The following is a 25,457-nucleotide window of genomic DNA, read 5'->3' on the forward strand; positions in this document are numbered from 1 at the left end:
GTTTTTCAAACGCTATCGGCAGACATTTTTTTGTCGTCCGTCATAGTTGATTTGGACAATCCTTACACAATTATCAATGTCAAATTCACATATAATGTGATATACGATCCAAAACCCGTTATTTTATTAGCATTATTTAAACTACTTGTGCGATTTTATTTGACCCCACTCAAGATATACAGAATACAAGGTAATATACACCCGCCATTTTAATGACGTCACATGTATCATAAATCAAATGTGAACAACGACTTACAAATCAAAGGCAGGCATACTTGAATGTGTTATCTATGGAAAGCAACAAATACCCCGTTTGTATGACCGATTTAAAGATCGAATTGAAACTGAATCGAAATTTCGATCCAGGTATATGGAAGTACCAGATCGAGGAATCGAATTGAAATAGAATCGAAAACACAATTTTTCTTTTTAATATATTTGCAGTAAAATAGAAAAATCTAACCAAAAACAAAGTGCAAGTAAAACTTGCATGTCATTAGACATACATACAGTGAATTTGCAAATAAAAAGACAGTCACACACAATTTCCATCATAAATTATATCTCGAGTATTCAATTCGTTAGGTATATATGCATATTTTCGATTCGATTCAGCTCCCCGAGTCGGATCGGATCGGCAAATCCGGATTCAATTCGATTCAGGTATATATAGACCTAAATCCTGATTCAATTCGGATTCAAATCGCCACACAAACGGGGTAAAATACACAACCATAGACAAACAACAACCAAGATCAGAAACTTTTATATATTTAATCTATGGAAATTTCTTATAATAATTAATTAGAACAATACAAATGACGTCACAAAAACAGAAAGATTTAAGATAACGAAAATCTATGTTTGTATATTACCTTGTATTCTGTATATCTTGGACCCCACTTAAGTTATAAAAAGAAACCTCTTCTTTTTAAATTGCCTTCTGTCTAGGTGAAAATGATCAAAATACAATTTCACCTGTCAAATTTGATGAGTGGTAGAAAGAGCTCTTTGCGGTACGAAACAAAACTTGGCGAAACTGAGCTATCCACCTCTACAGGATATCCTTGTACTCGCATATTTAATTGGGGTCCGTTCACACTATTTCATCTATTAATGTTGGGTTTTAAAATAAATTGTGTTCTTATAAATCATGATATGTAGGAGCACCTACAAATCGCTACTAAATATTCAAATATATCTTTTAATTAGCCATTTTGTTTTCTTTTGCTTCTAAAAAAATATTTGTCTGTCCTATAAATATACAATCCCTACAAAAAGAAATGACAAATGACTCAATCTTAGAAATAAAGGAATGCAATTGCGCAAGGTGTGCCAAAGTTAAGGCAACACAAATTCCTATCTTTCTGCACTTCACCTAATAGGAGAGCTACTTGCTTTACGTATATGTGTAGATAAATGTGTGTACATTACAGCCAGTGCATGTCTATGAAGGTTCAAGTATGCATAGCTATATTTACCGTACGAGATACATATTATTGGTTTAAGTAAATGTTTAGGGATAGAAAGGAAATTCGCGTCTAAAAAAGTTCTGTCGTCTATCTAGCTGCTATGTAGCTGCCCTCATATACCACTTGTGTCGTCATATAGACGTGGCCGCAATGTTTGCTTTGCATGCAAATTCCTTATATTATATGCGTCAAACAAAAGTCTATGACATTCTTTGGCATGATTTTGAAACTCAGACTCTGAGAGAGACGTTTTGTGTGTTGTTGCCTTACCGGCTGCTTATCGCACACACAAAAGCCAATTTATGATCACACCAGTTACGAGACTGAGCTATTATATATAGCAAATGGCGTGAGGTATCTATACAGCACTATAGGAGTATTATATACGTTACGTACTAGATATACCACGTAAAGTATGTTTATACACTATAAGCTCGTATCCGATTGTTTGAGTGACAGATTAGCAAATTCTTTTATAAAAATATCCTTTGATCATGGCAGACAGATTGTTATTTTGAGTTATTTATGGTATGAGAACGCAATTGGTTGAGATAACACTATGCGAGTTTTGTTTGTATTGAATTGGTTTTGTTTGTTTTTTTTTTGTTTTATGTTTGTTTCTGTTTATAGGTAAAAAATGTATTTTCTTTTCCTTGATTTTTTTCTCTGATTTGTAGTGTCAGTGAGTTATAAATAGTTGGTGAAGTTATGTCATTGGAATTTTCTAAAGCTTATAGGAAGGTAGAACTAGACTGCAATAATTTGAACGCAAGATTCTTATATATTAAGCCAAATATTGAAAATTGTATTTCGGCAAAGAAGTAAAACTCTTTCTCTGTACTACTTTAAAATTTGTATTTTTTTTATTTCATGAGACTTTGACAGCTCTTTCAAATTACTTGCAGCTAAATAATATTAATGTTTATTAAAATAATTCTAAACTTTTCGTTAAAAAAAAAAAAAAAAGTGTGTGTACACTTACACTACAAATCTACACGCGATTGAAGTTATATTTTTGACTCACAGAAATTAACCTAGTACAAAACTATTTTACAATTATAACCACTAGATGGTGTTACTTGCTAATCCCTTTGACATTTCTTTTTCAAAAAGTAAGTTTTCATACCCTAATGCCACAAAAGAAGTATAACTTCAAAAAACTGAATGTTACGGTCGCAAGGTACCTCTAACCTAATCCCTTACAAACCATCTAAGAGCAACGATGAAACCACCAAATAACATACTTAATCTTCTTCTCTGAATAAATAATAACCCCGATAAGAACGTACATCGTACAATGTCGGGAGTTCCCCATAAAGCTATACATAAATAAAAGAAAAAGACCACAAAACAAAATCGAACACGTACCAAAAAAACTAAAAATATCGATCGTGATTGATTAACATTTTGAAATCACTGAAGGTGAAAAATGAAATACCACCAAAAGAAAACTGTCCAAACTGTGAAGAAAAAAAATAAAGGAAACAGAAATGTTGGATCTTATGAGAGAAAAGAGTTTAGACATAGTCGAAAATCTAGACTGCGTCTTGTGTGACATCAACATCGTTCGCATCGCGGCTACCTTTTGATGGCTATGTTCAACATCTTTCGGTTCGATTGTTTAGCCGATGACAATGTTTTGGTTTGTGGTGGTGATGTGTAGTGTAATGTTATGATGCGCTTTTGATGTTTCTTTTTTGTTTATTCTCTGTTAAGAATTTTAAGGAAAATTCCAAACTACAAAAACTTTAAATCGATAAAGATTTAGTCTAAGAGCCGGCAGCATATTTTGGCAGTTTTGATATAACCGAAATTCGAGTGTGCACATATCTAGATATGCACCACAGTATATCAAGGGAACAAGTCTGGCAGTGATCTTTTTCAGCTTTCCCTTGCCAGACGCATCCAAAGTGCAGCAAAAAATCAATTTTTGGCGTTTTGGTATAACCGAATAAATGATACACCAAAAAATCATAAAAAATCCCCTGATTTCGAATCTGTGGGTACCGCAAGTTTCTTTTTCAGCTTTCCCCCCGCCAGACCGCTTTAAAGCATTTTTAAGTGCATTTTTCTAATAAAAAACCTAATTACTTATTTTCTGTTAGGTATAACCGTATAATGGTAACAAATTAATATTCTATGTCTATTCCAGGTCTAGAAAATATAATTTTTAGCCAGCTATTTTTCAGCCTTCCCTCTGCCAGACGCATCCAAAATGCAGTCAAAAATCAACTTTTGGCGTTTTCCTAGGTATTAACTGAATAAATGATACACCAAAAAATCATAAAAAATCCCCGCCAGACCGCTTTGAAGCATTTTGAAATGCATTTTTCTAATAAAAAAAACCTAATAGCTTATTTTCTGTTGGGTATAACCGTATGATGGTAACAAATTAAAATTCTATGTCTATTCCTGGTTTAGAAAATATAAGTTTAAGCCAAATATTTTCAGCCTTCCCTCTGCCAGACGCTAACAGAAAATAAGTAATTAGGTTTTTTATTAGAAAAATGCACTTAAAAATGCTTTAAAGCGGTCTGGCGGGGGGAAAGCTGAAAAAGAAACTTGCGGTACCCACAGATTCAAAATCAGGGGATGTTTTATGATTTTTTGGTGTATCATTTATTCGGTTATGCCAAAACGCCAAAAATTGATTTTTTGCTGCACTTTGGATGCGTCTCTGGCAAGGGAAAGCTGAAAAAGATCACTGCCAGACTTGTTCCGTTGATATACTGTGGTGCATATCTAGATATGTGCACACTCGAATTTCGGTTATATCAAAACTGCCAAAATATGCTGCCGGCTCTCGGTCTAATTGTTTTTAATGTGCATACAAGTTTTCAAAAGCATCTCAAACCCAGCAAAATTTTGTTTTGTTTTTATTTATGTAACATACATAACCTCTCCCAAACCAACTTGTTCTGTAATCGTGACACAGTTACTTTCAGCTGTCAAACTTAAGTAACAAAGCGGCATATAGGAGTTTCAAGTAAAATCGCTGGCGGCGGCAGCGTTTTCTTTCTAGGCGTTGTAACAGTGACGCATAGTCGTTACTCTTTTGAGAAAAGTGTTATACTCAATGTCAGTGTATTTTTGTCCACCCTCTTAAGGGCAGATGCTAATCCCTGCGCTGTTGCAATTGCTTGTATAACAGTATGACCCCTAATTCTAATGTCATCTCCGCATCAGGTTCAATAATGTCAAAACGATGCATCTCAGTTTTTATTGGGAGGCTTAGGAGCTCATGACCGCAGTTCATATCTTCCACATCACAATCACCACAATAGAGCCCGGTGTATAACAGTGCCCGACTAACAATTTAGCTTCTAAAAAGCTTTACAGATGTTACTTCTGTAAAGCTTTATACCATCAACATTGTTAGCTGGGTGTGCCTAAAATTGCGCAATTTGAGCATTTTGGATAATTTTGAAGTATGGATGGCAGCCAGTTTAGATTAAGCAATGCTTTGTTGAATACAAAAAAAAAATATTCCATCTTTTAACAATAAGATTAATGAGTTTGTATATTGTGTTTATTTTTAGATTCTGGAAGCGAATCTGGATCACATAAAAGTATTAGAGATAAAAGACCATCGGGACCATCTGACGGTAAACCAACAAGAGTGCGAACGGTCCTTAATGAAAAGCAATTACATACGTTAAGGTAAGTTTACAATAACTCCAACATTTAAATTTGCGATATTAAATATATCAATTAATTTGGACTGTGATATTCTTTTTTATAACAGTTATAACAGTTAAAACAGTGTATTATTTTTTAAAGCCGTAAATTTGGTTGACAAACTGTTGACAAAATTGTTATACCACGAGCGTAAACCTTTAAAAAAATGATCTCAAAACATCTCTGAATTCCTCTTTTTAGAACCTGCTATAACGCTAATCCAAGACCCGATGCCCTTATGAAAGAGCAACTGGTTGAAATGACTGGTCTTTCCCCGCGTGTTATTCGAGTGTGGTTTCAAAATAAACGGTGTAAGGACAAGAAGAAGACAATTCAAATGAAGTTACAAATGCAACAGGAAAAGGTAATTTAACAAATCATTTTCTCCAACAAACAAACTGTTATACAAAATCTTTTATTCCAACAAAACAGGAAGGACGAAAACTTGGTTACGGTGCAATGCAGGGAATTCCCATGGTTGCCAGCTCACCGGTGCGTCACGATTCACCATTGAATCTGCACGGCATTGATGTACAAACATATCAACCACCATGGAAGGCGCTATCAGATTTCGCACTTCATGCTGATCTCGATAATAACGGTGCCATTAATACACACACCCCTGCCTTTCAACAACTGGTGAATCAGGTGAGTTGAGTTTTTGTTATAAAACGACCTGTCATCATCGCAAACACAAAACCCACTCATTTTCACCATCATAACCACAAACAAAAAAACCTTAATCTTCAGATGCATGGTTATGATTTAAATGGCATGCCATCCGTACCACTGCAAGGACCACCGCCGCCAGGCCAAATGGGTGGCCCACCGCCTATGGACAACGCCGGACTACATCATCATCCTGACAGTACAGACTCTTATGTCACCTATCTGGAAAGCGATGACAGTATGCAAGGCAGTCCATAGAAAACCATCAAAAATTCATAAATGCATTTAATTTGCTTTTTACCAAACAGAGTCCAAAATAGCTTCGCTACTCAATGTCTTGAATAAATTCACACCAAATGCCGTAATGTGAAAGTTACTTCTACTGCAGCAGCGCCAACGCCAGCTGGTGGTCGTGATCAACAATAATAATAACAATAATGTTGTGTTCGTTGTTGTAACTGGCGTTGTTGTTGTTCTTGTTGCACTGTTGTTTTGTGTGTTTGGACAACATCTTGGCCCGAAGCTTTTACCACATGCAATATAAATATTATGTAGAATATTTTATTTTATTTTTTTATTTTGAATAAATTTCTTGTTTAAAAATGTCAAATACAAATATTTTTTTTGCAGACACTGTAATGTAAAATATGCAGTATAAAATTCAAAATACCAAATACTCATGTTGTATTTAGAGAGAGACAGCAAAAAAATGTAAAATAACAAAAATAATAAAAAGTAGAATACAAGAATTTAGTTTGTTGTTTTTTTTTTGTAATTTAAATTTTTGTTGTTATAAATTTAAATTATTTATGTTTATTTAAAAAAAATATTTCATGTTGATTTTAAACAACACAAAAATATTGTAAAAAATTGTATAAAAAAAAAACATAAAATAGAATTCAAATATAAACAAAAAAAGAATCATAGACAATTAGAAGAAAATTGGGAAAATTCTGCTACCAAAGCAAATTCTAAGGATAAAACACGGTAAAACAAAATATAACAGAAAAAAAAATGTTGTTAAACCAAAATAATTTTTGTATAGTGTCTGAACTGTTTGTGAAAAAGCGAAATAAAAATAAAAAATCACAAATTGTAAATGAAAAATTAATAAAAAAAAAAATAACAACAACTTTTAACTTAGATAGCATTGAGAAATTGGACAAAAAAATCAATAGATTAAAATGAAAAACAATATAAATATAAAAAAATTATATATCTATTATTTAAAATTATATGTAAAAAAATAAATAATTAGTTATAAAGTAATTAGAAATTATTATTTAATATACATGAAATTAAAATTAACTATTGAATGTATTATGTAAAAACTATGAATAACTTTATTTAAAGAAAAATTATATATATAAAATAATTATGAAACGATTTTCAATATTTAAAAATACATAAATAAATTGGAAAGTATAAAGTAAAAAAAATATTGCATTTTAATTTAAAATAATAAATGAATTAGCCTTAAAAGAACTCTGGTAACAATTTTGTTTAAGTAAAATGTTTTACTTAGAAAACTTAAATAATTACCAACACATTTGAAACCAACATATACTTGATGTGTCTTTGTGGACATCCAGCTCAAAATCCTTGAAAAATTCAAAAACTCCGTAGCATCAGATTCAGTAACAGAAAATATGATAAAAGTGACTTTACTCCAGCTGCAGACTACTTCTTTTTTCATTAATAGACATGTTGATAAATACATGTGCCATGGATACAAAAACAAAAAACAAAATTTAAAAAAAACTGTAAATAGTGCCTCTGGAAAAAATGTTACTCATACACCACAGTGATCATGTAAGCTTATTCTATAAAAGTGTATAGTAAATTCTCAATCGTTTACCCATAAACGCAACCAGTTGACGTTTGTTAATAAATTAACTGAACTTTTGCATGTAGTTCATGTAAAAAATCATTCACTGAGGAATTTCCAAGAAAATAATTATAGTATCTAGAGTGAATGAATCTCAAAAACATAATCCCACCAAATCACATAAGGAATTAGGTGAAATGGGTCCGACGCTATTCGAAGATGAAATTTCGTTTTAAAGTAATATTCAGTAAAACAAAATGGCACAAATATTCAAATCCAATATGCCATAACTCATCACTCCATTGCAGAATGGTTAGTGCGAAGGACACACAACCTAAAAACCAAAATGAGAAACTTTCTCAAATTATCTCATTTCGAATATCAAATATTACAGGAAATTTTTTCATTTGACATTCGAAATTAAATAATTTGTGAAATTATCTCATTATCAAAAACTAGTTAATAGAAAAATAAGAAGTTATCGCCCCATATTGTGGTTTAACACCAAGTGATCTATATTATTGCGAAGGTCTTGATGATTGCAGGATTTTATTAGTATCGGACTTTTTTCAATTATAAAATGCACTGGAAATAAGGCTATTGCAGCTCTTTCCCTGCACAAGATATATTTCTAGCTAGAGAATAGGAAGTCCAATTGACTAAATTCTTTTTGCATGCCCTTTGTATTTGTTAGGGGGAGCTTAAATTTACCTCCAATTACATAATAAGCCTATAAAAAAATTCATCAGATGTCTCTAGCACGAATATTGTATTTAATTGCACCACAAAACTAGGTACCTACTTGTTTATTTTTTAAATATTTCAAAAACAAAAATGTTACACATACGCCCCAGTGACTGAAATATGTCACACTAAACATTATCCGGCGTACCATTTTTATGTTTTTTTTTTTAATAATAAGCTAGTGATCTCTATAAAACAGGGTTGAATCACGGCACAGTAGAAAAAGAAAGGGACATATGGCCATATGTTAACGAACGTATACGTAGGCATATATGCCTTAATCCGGCCCGAGATAAAAAATGGGCCTAATTCACTTGTTCCCAGGATTTTCTTGGTCTCCAAAGTCAAAAAACTTTTTTGGAGCAAGAAAAATGACCTGGACAATTAAATGGGAGTGACAAATGATTTAAATTTCTCCAAATATTCTAGCACATTAAAAATGTTCGTTTAGCTTCAGCTGCATACTGGGCTTAAACAACAACAAGATACGGAAACTTTTCTGCAATAAACAAATGATTCCCTAACAAACTCAAAAACAAAAAAAAATAATTCCCAATAATTTTTGTGTGATCTTTGAGCAGATGATCTAGTACATTTACTACCAGAACTACTCATATGCTCTTCTTCCCGAGTAGATACGTTTTGCATTGCTTTCGTTGAAAGTGCGTTCCATTGAAAATCGCTATTAAACTACTAGTAGTACTTTGCCACCTCCCAAAGGAACATCTGATTAAATAGAGACAGCAATAGTCAAAACGTGAACATAATGCCGACTTTTCACGAGTCGATTTTAGCCGCACGATATGTCGGTCGACTAGGATTTTTCTATGGGGATTGTCACTTAAGCCTGGTACGCTGCTCGCGCTAAAATTTAGCTGAGATAAAATTCCCATACAAGTTATCGATAACTTGTATGGGATCCATTTTATCTCGGCTAAAAATTTTCGATAATTTGTATGGGAGCTAAAATTTAGCGCGAGCAGCGTACCAGGCTTTAATAGAAAAATCCTAGTCGACCGACATATTGTGAGGCTAAAATCGACTCATGAAAAAGCCTCCCTACTAACAATTGTGCCTCTATAATGCTTTACAGAAGCAACAATTGCATCTGTAAAGCTTTATAGAACCAAGATTGTTTGTCGGGCTGGTACGCTGTTCGCGCTAAATTTTAGCCGAGATAAAATTCCCATACAAGTTATCGATAATTTGTATGGGATAGATTTTAGATCGGGTAAAATTTTTCGATAATTTGTAGGGGAGCTAAAATTTAGAGCGAGCTGCGTACCAGGCTAAAGTCGGAATAAGATCGTTATCGAATGCTGTATGCTTATACTTATACTAGAAGTGTGTCCCAGGTACAAAATATTAATACCAACGGCAACGCTTGCAAGTACGGAAATCCATACGTTTTACTCTTCTACTACAAAAAAAAAGGAACTGTCACTCCAATTTTTTTTTGTATTTATTTGACATTTCAAAATTTTCTGTCAAAAATCGAAATTCGTTCGATAAGAAAAATGTGCAGGCTATAATCTTTTTCTCCAATTTATTTTCATTTTTTCATAAATAAATACAAAATTATTCTTCATAATAAATAGTTTTATATAATGTCGCTTACAAAACGTGTTCAGGTAATAATAAAGAATTATAAATCAATGTATCGTATTCTAACAATGACCAATTCTTTCAGCAATGGGCAACATTTGCTCGAACATGGCACATTTACGATTGCACCTGGCAAAATCCTTTTGATTCAGCTAAAGTTATCAAATCGCATTTAATGGGACTCCACAAACCTATTTACCATCCAATGAGTAAGTGTCTTTTATAAGTTTCATTCATATTTTAATAAAATTGCACTGTTTTTCCAATTGGCATGATTGCCCGTCTATTATGTAAACATGCAACTCCAGTTTGAGTATTTAATGAGTGATTCCGGTGTTTTTAAATTGAATCAATAAAAATAAAAAAAAAAAAATAAATGAAGAAGATGAGTTATAACTTAAATTAGGTTAGCATCAAATTAGTCAAATTACCAAATATTGACCAAATCTACATGTGTCTTTATTTTCAGATGATTGCGGTGACCATGTTGTTGTTATTAACACCAAAGAAATCGCTCTACCCGGCGATGAATGGATTAAACGTGTTTACTTCCATCATACTGGTTATCCAGGTGGTGCCTCATGGACTTTAGCATGGCAATTACATGAAAAAGACAAGACAATGGTTATGAAGAAGGCCGTCTACAATGCAATGGATGGTAATCTTCAGCGACGTCACACAATGCAGAGACTACATTTGTTCGCTGATGATCAAGTGCCCAAAGATATTTTGGCCAATGTTACCAGTCAAATTAGACAAATAAGAGAAGTACCTCAGCGATTAGATCACATCGATAAGGATACATTGGAAGCTTTCCCATCGATTATGGATTATCCAAAGGATTATATTCTGCGTTAAGGTATCGACGATTACCGCGTTGGAATTTGTTAAACTAAGTTTGAAATGTATTACATTAAATTTATAAAACCTGAATATTTTGTTTCTATATCTTTTCTACAAAAGTTCCTAAAGGAGATTCGCTCTTCTTTTTGCTGGAATGAAAGCAAAGCCAATAAAGTCTACGCCTTTTAGCTTTTTAAACGTCTTCCACATCTTTTATACATTTCATAGAGTTAACAGTTAACTAATGTACATATCTTCTTTTGAATTTTCAAATTTTCATTCAACAATACTTCGTCTTTGTAACAAATACATTTGTTGTGTCAAACCAAAGTATTAGTGATTTCTCAGAGTCACTCTGTGCTGAACGCCGTCAAAAATGAAACTACATACCAAGCGAAAAACATGGTGTATCAGGTATCACTAACAAAGAAAATACGTAACTATTTCCTCAACATCGACATCATAACATCGTCGTATAAGAAAGAAGAAGTATTAAAGGGCCAAAAAATAAAAGTTTCCATTTAAAAAAAGGATATTGTACATATTTCAGATTTTTGGCAATGTTGTTGCCTTCAATCCCAAGATCGAAAACTAAGGCTATTCATAAGGTCCAGCATCGCAAAAAATCATTGCAGTTTTCATAAAAAGTACCTTACAGTTGTGAACATTTTTACTTATAATATTCTCGTATACAGGGTGTCCCAAAAGTAATATATCAAACGAAATATACTGATGGGCCAACCTTAGGGCTCTCAGAATTTGGTAACTTGTTCATCCCAAATCCTTACAGTTTTCGATTTAATGCAGTTTTTGTGAAATTTCGAAAAATCCCGACTTTGCAACAGTATTTTGTTTCCTCCGCTCATAATTGATTTTTGATTTTTACAACTCTTTCACTAAAACATTGCCTAATAATAAGAAATAATTAATTAATCAAAATATTTTTTATTTCATACGCCATTTTGCTGCAAATTAATTAACAGTTCCATATTTCATAAAAACTCAATTTCTTATTTTTATTTCAGAGCAACACCCTGAACAAAATTTGTGTGGTGTGACCAGGTTTATTATTTTGAAAACTTGTCGTGTTATTGCAGTTTTCAAAAACGTATAAAAGTTTCCAAAGTTGAAATTAGAACGAAAAACATTACAATTTGAATACAAAAAAACAGAGGTTTTCAGAGCAAAATAACAAACAAAAATCGAGGCTTTTATTCAAAAAGAAATAAAAAAACAACAGTCGAAAAAATGTGTTTATTTTTCTTTGTTATTTTTCTCTAAAAAGTCCTGTTTTGTTGCTTTTAAATTGTAATATCTTTAGTTCTAACTTCAACTTTGGAAACTTTCATACATTTTTGAAAACTGCAATAACGCGGCAAGTTTTCAAAATAATAAACCTGGTCACACCACACAAATTTTGTTCAGGGTTTTGCTCTGAAATAAAAATAAGAAATTGAGTTTTTATGAAATATGGAACTGTTAATTAATTTGCAGCAAAATGGCGTATGAAATAAAAAATATTTTGATTAATTAATTATTTCTTATTATTAGGCAATGTTTTAGTGAAAGAGTTGTAAAAATCAAAAATCAATTATGAGCGGAGGAAGCAAAATACTGTTGCAAAGTCGGGATTGGAAAGTGAGTTTCGTAAATCTTTATATCTGGCTGCATAAGGACTAGGAGACACAGTCGAAACGGGTATCTCGATTTCCTAAAAATTTGCTTTCTAGCGTTTTTTGTAAACTTTTTACAATGTTTTTGTGATAATAAATAAATAAATAAATAAAAGTTTCTCAAAAACAACTCCTAGCACCTTGCCTATCTAAATAACTAAATGGCACAACTTAATTTTTAAGTATTTGCTCTTTATGCCAAGTATTGGTTTGGTGTAAGAAAATAGATTCGAAGTTTTAATCAAAACCAATATTACGATGGTGGAGAAAGTGGTTTTCGTGATAAACTCCGTCGGTCTGTGCGTCATTTCGTCCAACTGTACACATTTCTTTTGGGCAAACGAGTATACGTATAGCATTCAAATTTGGTACAGACATTTTGAAAGTGTTTTATTGCTTTGTATTTTTGAAGTGAAAACTTCTTTAGTATCTTAGTGATTTGAAACAAGATGAAACGAAAACGCGACACGAACATTCAACTTCTTATCACTTTTTTGTTTTAATAGATAGATAAATGAAATTTGTATTGTAGATAGGTAATTAAATAAACTATAAATGTACAAAATTTCAATTAATTTCATATTCAAAATTCTGAGATAACGGTAAAAAGATGTAGGAAGTACCGTAATCTCAGTCTGGAAATTCGACATGGTTGACTTTAAAAAATTCTAACTTTTCTTGTAGGCATCTTTGAAATGAGATTGATACGTCACATGAAATGTGTAACAATAAGCTTTCACATGGTATACAATTTTTTATAGGTTGTCCAACAAAAAAATTGATTTAATAGCATGAGAACATAAAAATAAATGTTTTTTTTTGCTTTTTTTGATGAAATTTCATCGAGTTTAAAAAATTCTAGCTCTTTTTGTAGATGTCTCATAGACCTGATCGATACATATATTTTGAGCTTGAACAATAAGCTTTCAGATGGTTTACAATTTTTTATAGGTTTAATTTTTTTGTCTTGTCTAAAAAAATTATTTTTTAAGGTTTCACTTCTACCACGTGTGAATTGCACACATGATTTTTTTTATCTCACTTTAGAACGTGAACCTCCCATACAAAATTTTCAAAGCATTGCAATTTTCTCAAAAACAGATCTTACGTTATTTTCAAAGCGATTTTAATAAAACTGCATTTCACCAAAACTGGATTTTTCCTGAAAAATGTCTGTCAGGTCGGCTCTTCACGTAAATCAGCTAAATTTATTTAAAATTAATATCAAGACAGTTCTTTAAAATATACAAGCCTATTATCGCTATTGCGTAGGTTGTGTACTTGTCGTTTCTAAGAATAAATAGGGTTTATATAACAAAGACAATTTAAAAGACATTTCTAAATCAATTCTATATAAAAGTAGGCTATGATTAACCTGTAAAATGTCTATAGATGCAAAGTTGGTTATTTACACAAGCCTACAGGCAATAAAAAGTATATCGGAAAGATTTATACAGATTTTGAATGAGAAACAATTCTTATAGAAACCGTTACGATTTATGTTTTTAATTTTATAAATTTCCCCAATTTATAGCATAACCTCCAAAGTAGTAAAAAAACGTTTATTTGCACTTTCTACCGGTAATATTTCAAAAACGATACGTAGAAGAATATTTCTGACTTTGGATTCGAGTTCAGCGCACCGAAAACTTTCGAAAAAGTATAGTTAAATCTCGGCATCAAATAAGGTTTAATTTTGTAGATTATGTTATATACCTAATACTATGTTTCCACCTACGCTAAATCCGAGATTTAGGTAAGTAGATTTAGAATTAATCTCAAGATTTATTTTAAATCTACTTTGCTAAATCTCAGATTTGGGTTCAGTTACCCTAAATCTAAGATTTTTACCTACTTTCATTCCGAGATTTAGAATAAAACTCGAGATTTATGCTAAATCTACTTAGCTAAATCTCGGATTTAGGGTAGGTGGAAACGTAGTATAACAATCCATACAAATTTCAAATTCAAACTGAGATGATTTTCTCTTCAAATGAGCGAAGGAATGAAGGCTTGGCCACACCGGAGGGTATGCGGTAGCGGTACAGGTAGAGGTAACGGTACTTGTATGAAAAAAATTCCAAACTGACATATCAACGTTCAGATGTGGAATTTTTTTCATACAAATATCGTTACCGCTACCCGTACCGCTACCGCATACCCTCCGGTGTGGCCAAGCCTTGAAGTGATCGCGATAAAATGACCCATTCCAAATGAACTGCTCAATTTTTTCATAAATTCAGTATACTTAAAGTTCGAAATATGTTTGCAATATTTTTTTTTAAATATGTTTGCAATATTTTTTTTAAATATAAAAACATAAAATGATTTATGGTCATTTCGTATTGACATGCGATAAATAAACATCATAATGGATGTTAAATATGTTTATTGTCTGTTGTATGATGTAAAATTAGTTCGGTAACTTTATCGTTGGCGACAAATATTCTTGAGTGTCTCAAAAAATCCATTATTTTCATAAGAGCCCCCGCACACTACGAACTTTCCATCGGCCGACAGTTTAGTCGGTCTCTTAATCAGTATGAAAATGTATGAAAGTGCGCACACTACAACGATTAAGTATCGGCCGATCAAAAAGTTTGTTTGATCGAAAAAAAAGTTTGTTTTGCTACACTATTGCCTTCAAACTAAAATATTTCTTAGCGACCCGACTGTTTAGTCGGCTGCCTGTGCGCACACTAGAAGCCCAACCCGACTAAACTATCGGTCGATAGAAAGGTTGTAGTGTGCGGGGGCTCTAAATTGAGCAAAATTTCTATCAAATTCCTAAATTATGAATTAAAATAATAAAATTTGTGTATAATAGGATCTAACGACCATATTATTCACTAGTTTAATAAATACATCTGGATGTACCTAAAGAAATTGAGATGTCAAAAATAATTCAAAATCCATGATATTCAATATCACACAGACAAAAAATGGTCATTATTAATTATTTTTTAACTATTTTCATAGTTAAAATCGGGATAACTATTTTGGATTTAGATTTAGTTTTGACATTTGACAATTTTACATTCAGATGTATTTTTTAAACTAGTGAATAATATGGCCGTTATAGTCATTCAAAAATTGTATCGTTAATGAAAAAAGTTACAGAACGGCACCGATGTTATAATAGGTGTGTTTTTTATTACAACCGGTCTTAACTGGACAAAAAAACGCAGTCTGGGCTAAGCAATTTACATGTTAAATTAATGCAACAACACTTTAGCCCCTTGGGCTTAGTTGTTTAGCCCGGAGATTTCTCTGGGCTTAACTTTTTGAACAGTTTTAAATCGGTGCTACCAAACTGACTATTTCATAAATTGTTTAGAATTTACTTACAAACGTGAAAACTGACGTTTGGAATGATAAAATGTATTAAACTATTTTTGCTAGCATTCATTCTTCTATATCTTTGTAAAACATACACGAAAAATACAAGAAAAACGTGAAAGCGAAAAATATGACAATGACAACTCAGACTCTGTTGTGTCTGCTGTTTTCGGAACATTCAATATACAGTGCTGCCAAAATTCCAGGTTAATCCCCGAGGCGTTTTTTTTGTCCAGTTAAGACCGGTGGTAATAAAAAACACACCTAATTTTGAATAGCGAAAATACCGCTGTCGCGACGAGTTTTTCGTATTGGTTTGTAAAATACTCAAATAACTTATATTTTGGCACCACTGAATTTGACTGCTGTCATGTTGACAGCTAAAAGTATTGCCGTGGTGCAAGTATTCTTTTTTGTTGATGTCACTTTTGTCCAGTCAGAATCAAACTGAAGTCACAATTCTCAAGTTCGTCATAAATTTCTTGAAATTCTTTAAAATATAAAACAAAAAATAACATTATTATCTAGGTTCTACAGTTGCTATCGTACACCTTCCTTCCATTTGTGTAATCTCAATAATCAGGTTATTATTTGATTTATTACCTTAATCTCAAACCATTAACTCCTCTAATCACTGTTGTACCTAGATGTCTTGCTACCCTCCAACAAATCAGTAAACGATAAGTTATTTCATTTCTTTATTTCTCTATTTTTGGATTCAATTCTAGTTTCTATCCGACATTTGTGCATTAATCATTGTAAAATGGGACGTTTAGGAAAAGTTGATCCAAATTCATATTCCGAACCGGGTAAGGTTATAATTTCTTTAGCGCAATCATTATTCTAGCAAGTAGTATCAATTACCTATATTTAATTACATATATTATAAATTATTTAGAAAAAATCAACACCGTCCAGAGTTTACTTTCATGGACAATTGATTTTGAGAACACCAAAATTGTAGGCAGCGTCACACACAAATTTAAGGTTCTCGAAAAGAATTTGCCATCTATTGTAAGTTATTTGTTCATTCTTCCTTTATACTTTATCTATACTAGATTGTTTTCGGTTTTAGCTTCTTGATGTTCGCGATTTAAAGATTTCAAATGCTTCCATTTTGGCTGGTTCCACATCCATTCCCATTAATTATACTATCAGTGATGAAGTAGAAAACATTGGATCCAAGTTGACATTAGAGCTTCCTGAAGGAACCGCCGAAGGAGAGTAAGTAAAATTATAGTAAATATAAAAATATCTTTAAACAGATTTAGGTTAAATGCTTTGAGTAACAATCAAGATAATAAGCGATCACTATCAAAATTTAAATAACTCATATTAAAAAAAAAAAAATGTCAATCACAATTTTTGTGAGAAGGTAGGTATTTTAGGTCAACTATTTCGATAGATTTTTGTGTAGAACAAAAATACAACTCCAATGTGATATCATTTAAGGCACACTTATAAAGTGTCATTTCACTGGCTGAGAATTATAGGGTTGTATGTCAACTCACCTTAGTTTTGAGAAAATCGATCTCAAAGTTTATTAAGGCTGGTTTTCGGATAAAATAGTTACATAGCAGTAAAGTATTGATGCAATCTTATAAAGGACCCTAAAAAAATCATAAAACCATGAAAAAACATTAATTTCACCAGAAAAAAGGATTCTATGAGCATTTTTTAAAAATGACATAGAACCTTTTTATGAAAAAGTTTGTAAAAAAATTTGAAAAAAGTTCTATGTTCAACATACAACCTTATAGTTATAAAGAGCTTACATGTAATAAATGGATTTTATATGAAGAAAAAACTAACTTTATCATGAAATAGGCTTTGATTTAATTAAATTTTTTTTAAATTTAGCACAAAACAGTCAAATTCTATTTTTAAAAACAGAAAGAAATACCACAAATCACGTTGTTGCATTTATAGAAAACAACAATTCCTGCTTTTGTTGAATTAGGTACACAGAAAAAAGACATGCTAAAAACAATTAGAATTTGTATTAAATCAATCGGATTTTGGCATGCTTTTTGCCAAAAAGACAGTCGTCTTAAAACAGTCATTTACGGTGCAAAATGTATGCCAAAAAAAATTGAAAGTTTGTTTAATATTTTAATTTTAATAGAAATGCATATAAAATTATTAAAAAAATCATTTCAATCTTAGTAGGTATCTACACTTAAATTTTCTTTAAAAGTTAATTCTTGTTAAAATGAAGTTCACTTTGATTTTAGCAAAGTTTAAACAAATTTTACTTATTTTTATTAGAAATCTTATTAATTTAAGAGGATTGGATTGTAGAGGAATTTACGTAAGTAAATTTGCTTCAAGTTAAAAAAAAAGTTTTATTCGATGAAACTATTAACAGAAATAAACTAATATAATTGTGCCCTTAATTATGAAAGTGGACTAAGTCACTCCTAAAAATGGCATCAAATCTAGCCTAAAAATAATTATTATTTAAGGGGTAAAGTTTATTTGAACGCGAAATTGCAGTAAATAAACTTCTTTATTGCTCCTCTAGTGATTTCATAAAAGAAATATAATTAAATCGTTATAAGAAAATTATTATGTAAGTTTTTCTTTAAACAATGCAAAAAGTGACTTAGTCCACTTTCATAATCAAGGGCACAATTGTAAAGATGAATAACGAAGAGTTCACTTCGGTTAATAGAGTAAAATCTTGACTTAAAAAAAAAAAAAAATACTCAATTTTCCAACTAAATACAACTAAAAATTTGTTAATTTTTTGTTTAATATTTTTGTTTTTTGGGTACTAAGCTGAATCTCGTTTTCTTTATCCTAGTATATCTTGCCATCGGATTTAGGTTTGTCCGAAGGTACTTTTTAGGTACTTTTTGAGATTTAAGTTAAGGAATCTAAGTATTTCTTTAACTTTTGGTTTATTAATACGAACTATGAAATTCCCAACCTCGATTATGAAAAAAAAGTTTTCAAAAAATCACTTCCAATTCTTGGCACACAAAAAACATTACTCTAATTGCGGGTGGCAATGGTGCAGTGGATGTAGTACATGACTGCTAACCTGAAGGTTGTGGGTTCGAGCCCTACCTCAGGCAGCATTCTTTTCTTAATCCCCCAGCTTGGAAGCCACCCGTGGGACTATATGAGATATTAATCATCTTATTCTCAATTCACTGTACCAACAAAAATTCTTTCCTATCTTTCTATTCCTTCTAACTATGGCCGTGCAATTGCATTTAAAAGACCTTAGGTCTTACAGGCATATAGTTAAATTATTATTATTATTATTATTAATTTAATTATGATGTAAGAATATCTAGGTTAGGTAACCCGAAAGAATTATTGCAAAAGTTACAGTTGGATAGTACATATTTTGATTTAAATAGTACAGAACGAGATACAAAAATTCTTTGCTGTTTAGCAAAAGCAGTAGAGTTAAATCCGCTAACTTGATAGTCGATAGTTTATAGTCAAAAACGACGAATTATGGAGCAAAATCGTCGTTTTTGACTGTCAACTATTGACTATCAAGTTAGCCGATTCCACACCTGTTGTTCAATACCCGCAAAACCATCAAAAGATCTTTTATTTTTACTTTAATCAAAAAAATATCATTTCCATAAGATTTCATTTTGAAAAATTTGCGTTCTATGTAACTTAAATCAATGTATTTTTTTGTTTGAAAAAAATCAGTAAAAGGGTTCTATGTTGCAATTTGAATAACATAGAACCTTATTATATTAATACATTTATGTGAAATCATGAAAGTTGTATGTTTTTTTTACCTGTACCGTCGCCATTATTTTTTTTCTAATGTTTTTTTTAATTTTATCTGAAAGCCGTTGAAATTACGAAAATTTTGTATGAAATACACCCTTATAATTCTCAACCAGCGATTTATCAACTTCTGTTATTTTGGATAATAATTTTTCAATTTCGGCAAAATAATAATAATAATAAAAATACTGAGCCGCAGCCAATATTGTGAGTGGTATGAAGTTTTATAGCCCTATGCGTTCTAATAACAAATTCAAAAGTCTGACATCTTTAAATACTGGCTTTTATAGAACACATATTAATTTATCCTTTCCTGGGCCTTAATCCCTCAATCTCTGCGATGCGACAAATAGAACTCAGCTTTTTAAACTAGACATATTACCTCTATTCTTCGAGAGTTAGGCCATTCCGCTATAGTCGATCTAAATTTCAATTTTTGTTAATTTTTTTTATTATTAAGAAGTAAAATAACTGTTTTTAATAATAAAAACAAACAAAAATGAGGCCAAATTTAACAGAAACACGCTTTAATGCAAAATATGCGGTTCGAACTGCAAATAACATGTCTGATAATACAGGCTAAAAAATTTTTATTACCGATAGCTGGAGGTTAAGCCGGTAAACTTACTTGTTAGACATGTAGTGACACATGTTAAGTAGTTGTTTGTATAAAGAATATAATATTTTGTTGGTGTTTTGCTTACCCTCACTTATTTTCTGTAGCCATTGTAAACGTGTTGCACCCGCTATAGCTTCGAATTTAAAATCCTCTTGTATTTTTTCATTGTTTTCGTTTTCCTATTTATTTTTTATATTTTTTAAGATTATTGATTTAACGTAATTCGATATATGTTCCTAAGTAAAAAATTAAAAATTGTTTGAAAATTAACAGACATTTATGTTTTTGTACTTAGACCTAAGAAGCTCTGGCCGATTTTGTTGCACCCGCGATCGCACTTTGAACCTAGTGACGATTTACTTGTTTTGTAGCTAAATCAAAAAGAAAAAGGTTTATATATGTACCCTTTCAAGTTATAGTTGAATTAAAATATTTTTGTATTTGTATACTTTGAATGAGTATAAAATTGTTGCACCCGCGATAATGAAATTGCCCAATTTTGAATAATAAAAAAAAGTAGTTAAACAGAAAAGTATCTAAAACAAAGCCGTTTAACAGCTTATACATATCTTGAGTTCTATTGGTTGCATCATCAAGATTGATGTCTTGAAGCCTAGAGGAAATGAGAGAGCATCAGTTACTGTATTTAGAAAGCGAAATAGTGTGAATTCACCCTAATCATATGAATTGCAAAATTCATTTCATTCATTTAAAGCTGTCAGACTTTTTAAATTCATTATTAGAACGCTATAAAACGCTATAGAACTGCATACTTACAATTTTTTTTTTTTTTAACCAAAGTTGGTATGCCATATTGTAGTAAGATCCCCAGATTTAAACAAACCAAAAAAATGTCTGTACAATCTGTTGCTATAAAATCATCTTTATTTTCAATATATTGCTTTTCAAATTTTGTGATTTTCGTCAAAGTCGAAAATGTTTGCAATACCTACTGGTTTTAGTGCAACTGGTCTGGTTAGTAACGAATTTTTCCCTAAAAGTGCTGATTTTGTTCCAATTGTTGTATATGTATCTTGTTTTTATATTGAATCTCATTAAAACTGCAACTTTGCGACATCGAGTACATTTTACAAAAAAAAAAAAAAAATAACAAAGATCAAAATTACGTTGGCAAACCATGATGCAGTGCTTCCACTGTGGTGAAATTTGCCATTAACGTTAAAATTATAGTCATAATAAGAAATCTAAAAGAATCATGCCGAATTATCTAGCTTTCACACATTTCGTCGCACGATATACGCAGTAAGATTGACTCTGTAGTGTGACGCTGAAACTTGTTGAGAAATCAAGAAGTGCTTTCACATAAATTCCAAGACCTTATCTTAAAGTTTAATTTGAAGCACGAAATATTAAAATTCAAACAAACTTAGAAGTTTTCTTGGGTTTTGAAGTTAAGTTGTGATTGCTTCTTTATAAAAATTACCTTCCCATTTGACTTATGTTGTCTTGTAAATTTCTAGTAAAATTTTGCCTCATTATGTTAAAGGAGAACAATATACACTTAACTTCCTCTAAGTGGAAAAACAGACGAACCGACGACGCACAGGCCGACGGACGAAATCCACACATTTGGAATTCTCCATCATCGTAATGTTGGTTTTGATTAAAACCTCTAAGTTTTTTTTACACAAAACTAATACTTGCAAGCAAGTAAAAATATATTCTCAAATGGCATTCCTACAACGACTCATTTACCTACGTTGACAACATATAAAATTCGTCCTCACTTGAATTCAGCATTTATCTGAAAATTACTTAAATTCACAATTCTTGTTTCCACCCTGTGTTATTGAGACAGGAAACAAATTTCAAGACACATTCCTTAGTCTAATTTGCATTTCTTGATTGTTAGTTAGTGATTTCATTTTAACATTTCCTTTTGCAACATACAGAGTTTCCCCTCCAGCTAATTGAATACAACACTATTAAATTTTTTGAATTCATTTAAATTACCCACGGAATTCCTGATATTTTTTATTGTTCGATTGCTGTTTTACCACACATTTTAAATTTCATTCATATATGAAAGAACTTCGTTGTTAGAATATTCGCATTTTTTGCAATCCCGCTAATTTCTTCTTAAAAACAAGTTTTTAAATTTTAATAAATTATTTCACAGACTCCAAGTCAAGATCGACTATGAAACTTCATCATGTGCCAGCGGCTTGCAATGGTTGACACCCGAACAAACTTTGGGCAAGAAACATCCCTACATGTTCAGTCAATGTCAGGCAATTCATGCACGTTCAGTTATGCCTTGCCAAGATACCCCGGCTGTAAAATTCACCTACAATGCTGCAATCAAACATCCAAAGGACTTGACTGCTCTTATGAGTGCAATTATTGATGAAAAATCCGAAGGTCTTACGAAATTCAAACAAGCGGTTCCTATTCCAGCCTACCTACTAGCTATTGCCTTGGGTGATTTAGTATCCGCACCATTAGGACCAAATTCGAATGTGTGGGCCGAAGAAGGAGTCATCAAAGCAAGTGCTGAAGAATTCTCCGAGACATCGAAAATGTTAAAAACTGCATCGGACATATGTGGACCGTATGTTTGGAAGCAATATGATTTGTTGGTAATGCCACCCAGTTTTCCATTCGGTGGAATGGAAAATCCATGTTTGACTTTCGTCACCCCAACTCTGTTGGCTGGTGACAAGTCATTGGCTGATGTCGTCGCACATGAAATCGCTCACAGCTGGACTGGTAATCTTGTGACAAATAAGAACTTTGAACATTTCTGGATGAATGAAGGATTCACCGTGTTTGTTGAGGCAAAGATTGTTGGTCGTATGAAGGGTGAAAAGGAACGTGACTTCCATATGATGAGAAACTTGACAGATTTGGCTGAATGTGTAAGTAGAGCAATCAATATTCTGTATCTCATTATTAACTGTTAACTTTTTTAGTTGAGAACACAATTAGCTGAAAGTCCAGAACTCACAAAGCTTGTTGTTGACTTAAGTAACTTGGGACCCGATGATGCTTTCTCCAGTGTGCCTTACATCAAGGGATCAACTTTCCTTCGTTACATTGAAGATCTCCTTGGAGGAGCCGCAGTCTTTGAGCCATTTTTACAATCATACTTGAAGAAGTACGAGTACAAATCGGTAGTAACTGATGACTTCAAGAGCGCCCTCTATAATTACTTTGTGGATACTGACAAAAAAGACAAACTGAATGAGATCGATTGGGACCTTTGGCTTTATGGCGAGGGTATGCCTCCAATAATTCCAAAGTAAGTTGTTGATTTTGAACATTCCTGATAAACTTATCTAATTTGCTTAAATTTTTCAGATTCGACGATTCACTGGCTATTGTCTCCCAGGAATTGTGTGCTTCTTGGAGTACAAAGACTACAGCTGATCTTGCTGAAGATAGCGATGTCCGTCAATCTATATCAACACATCAGCTAATCGATTTCTTAGGAAAACTTATCGAGTGCAAAGAAATTTGTGATTTGTCAACTGAAAAAATTAAGCTACTCGAACAGATTTACAACTTGAATGGCACAAAGAATGCTGAAATTCGTCTAAGATTCATGAGATTGTGCATTATGGCAAGACAAATGGATCGCATGGATGAAATAATTGAATTTGCAAACAGCAGTTTCCGTATGAAGTTTGTACGTCCAATTTATAGAGATTTAGCACAATGGCCTGAGGCAAAGCCTATTGCTATTGAGAATTTCAACAAAGTTAAAAATGAAATGATGAAAGTTTGCTCACTCGGAATTGAAAAGGACTTGGGACTAAGATGTTAATAACATTTGTTGCATTCCTAATTAATAAGCGTTTATTTTTGCCTAAACTTGTTGGCATTTTATTACTAACATGATATTGTACTTTTGTAACACGATTAATATAACTGAAGAACAAAAATAATTACTAATCAAAATTAAGTGAATGTTTGTTTTTATTTGTAACTGAAGAAACTATGGCACTAACTGGAAATATTGAGGAAATCTAGTCCAATCGCACATATTGTAGGTACAACTTGCTTTGATTTTTAGAGAACAAAAGCTTGAAATATAAAATTAATAATTTTTTTCTTAACACAAAAATTAACGGTAATAGTATAAAACCATTGTGGCAAAACGGCTGAAACAGTAAAAACTAATAATTATACATAATAAGTTCATTTATTTGGATTTTATGTATTAATTTGACAGATTCTTTCATCTAAACCCAAGTTTTATAGTTCATTATTATGAAATCTGAAGGGCTAAGTCCATCCTCGATAGAAAAGCATCACATAGTTGAGTATTTTATTAACATTTACCCCTAAAAAAGCTTTTTTTTTAGTTGAAAATATCGAAGGTTATAGTCGAACCCACTTAAAGCCCATGAGTAAAACAGTCAAATGTAAGCGGTAATATGTTTGAAATTTTTGAAAGTCATTTGATTGTATGTGATGGTGATTTTAGCGGAATCGATTTAAGCTTTAAATACAATAAACATGTAATTTTTAAATAATTATGATACCAAACAAAATTTTGGTTCTGTTAGTTGTTGAGTTGCAGTTCGGAATGATTGCAATAATAACAAAAATGAAAAATCGTGGAATGTAATATCATACAAGAGGAAATAATTTTCTGAAAAAAAGTAACTAATTTTACTACTACTTAAAGGACTTTGTTTGCACTTAATTACTGTGTCAATTTTTTTAAGAGGGAACACATTTTTCAGAAAGATACAAAAAAATGTAAAAAAAAACTGAAATTTTTTGGAAAAAAAAAATTTAACGTGTATGAGACCGATAACGAGTGTCGTATTGCAAATGATTTTTCTGTACGGAAATTTAGTGAGACGAGTAAAACGAGTTAGGGAGATTTCTCTATCCTAACTTTCCACTCCTCTTTCCCACAAAATTGCCTAAAACGAAACTTGACTAACTTGTTAGTACCTAACGTTTCTGTTGGAACGGTTAATGAAGAATAAAACAAGAGAAAACTATCAGTTTATATTTTATTCATTTTTTTTTTTGAAAGTTCGTAAGAGCTTTCAAAAATATAAAAGGTCAGTAGGTTAAAAAAAAGAACGAAAATTCTGAAAATTTTTGTTTTCTTTTTCAAACAGTGTATGTATGTAAAAAACGGATAGGGCGTCTTTTTCTGTACATATTCCGTTTTAGTAAAAAAAAGCTCGCTTTTCACGTAATAAGCCAATGATGAAAAAAACACCAATTTCTTAGAGTTGTTT

At 31.7% G+C, this 25,457-nt stretch overlaps 3 protein-coding genes across 8 annotated transcripts in view; 2 read left to right on the forward strand and 1 right to left on the reverse strand.

Moving 5' to 3' along the window:
* Positions 1-7,002, forward strand: part of LOC129921147 (insulin gene enhancer protein isl-1) — a 40,987-nt gene extending 33,985 nt beyond the window's left edge. Inside the window, exons 5-9 of one of the 2 annotated variants that reach the window (XM_056002839.1) lie at positions 5,012-5,132; positions 5,352-5,514; positions 5,583-5,798; positions 5,901-6,057; positions 6,128-7,002. In XM_056002839.1, coding sequence (XP_055858814.1) covers positions 5,012-5,132; positions 5,352-5,514; positions 5,583-5,798; positions 5,901-6,057; positions 6,128-6,189 — 719 coding nt within the window. In that variant the 3' untranslated portion in view covers positions 6,190-7,002. Of the gene's footprint in view, positions 1-5,011; positions 5,133-5,351; positions 5,515-5,582; positions 5,799-5,900 lie in introns of both variants that reach the window. The other variant, XM_056002840.1, reaches the window with a different exon arrangement.
* Positions 7,003-9,860: 2,858 nt separating this feature from the next.
* LOC129907664 (39S ribosomal protein L13, mitochondrial) lies at positions 9,861-24,157 on the forward strand. 5 transcript variants are annotated; one of them, XM_055983971.1, is made up of 8 exons: positions 9,862-10,022; positions 10,082-10,205; positions 16,580-16,660; positions 16,750-16,865; positions 16,927-17,075; positions 22,373-23,111; positions 23,166-23,494; positions 23,554-24,157. In XM_055983971.1, exons 1-8 carry the CDS (start codon positions 9,999-10,001, stop codon positions 24,017-24,019), a joined length of 2,028 nt encoding a protein of 675 aa, XP_055839946.1. In that variant the 5' UTR covers positions 9,862-9,998; the 3' UTR covers positions 24,020-24,157. The 5 variants fall into 5 exon arrangements, with proteins under 5 accessions (XP_055839950.1, XP_055839946.1, XP_055839948.1 ...); XM_055983973.1 differs by lacking the exons at positions 9,862-10,022; positions 10,082-10,205 and adding exons at positions 16,254-16,317; positions 16,380-16,434; XM_055983972.1 differs by lacking the exons at positions 9,862-10,022; positions 10,082-10,205 and adding an exon at positions 16,280-16,434.
* The window catches only part of LOC129907666 (minor histocompatibility antigen H13), an 82,535-nt gene continuing 75,009 nt past the window's right edge, over positions 17,932-25,457 (reverse strand). The window contains exon 4 of the mRNA XM_055983977.1: positions 17,932-17,943. The gene's annotated coding sequence lies outside the window, so the exon portion shown is untranslated. The remainder of the gene's footprint in view (positions 17,944-25,457) is intronic.

Source organism: Episyrphus balteatus, chromosome 1 (genome assembly GCF_945859705.1).
Source record: "Episyrphus balteatus chromosome 1, idEpiBalt1.1, whole genome shotgun sequence".
Taxonomy (NCBI): domain Eukaryota; kingdom Metazoa; phylum Arthropoda; class Insecta; order Diptera; family Syrphidae; genus Episyrphus; species Episyrphus balteatus.

Excerpts from the sequence above, each read along its gene's own strand:
- LOC129907664 (XM_055983971.1), top strand. The coding sequence starts at position 9,999 with ATGTCGCTTACAAAACGTGTTCAG. Across the intron at positions 17,076-22,372 it reads GAAGGAACCGCCGAAGGAGA|ACTCCAAGTCAAGATCGACT; the intron begins GTAAGTAAAATT and ends ATTATTTCACAG. Across the intron at positions 23,112-23,165 it reads TGACAGATTTGGCTGAATGT|TTGAGAACACAATTAGCTGA; the intron begins GTAAGTAGAGCA and ends TAACTTTTTTAG.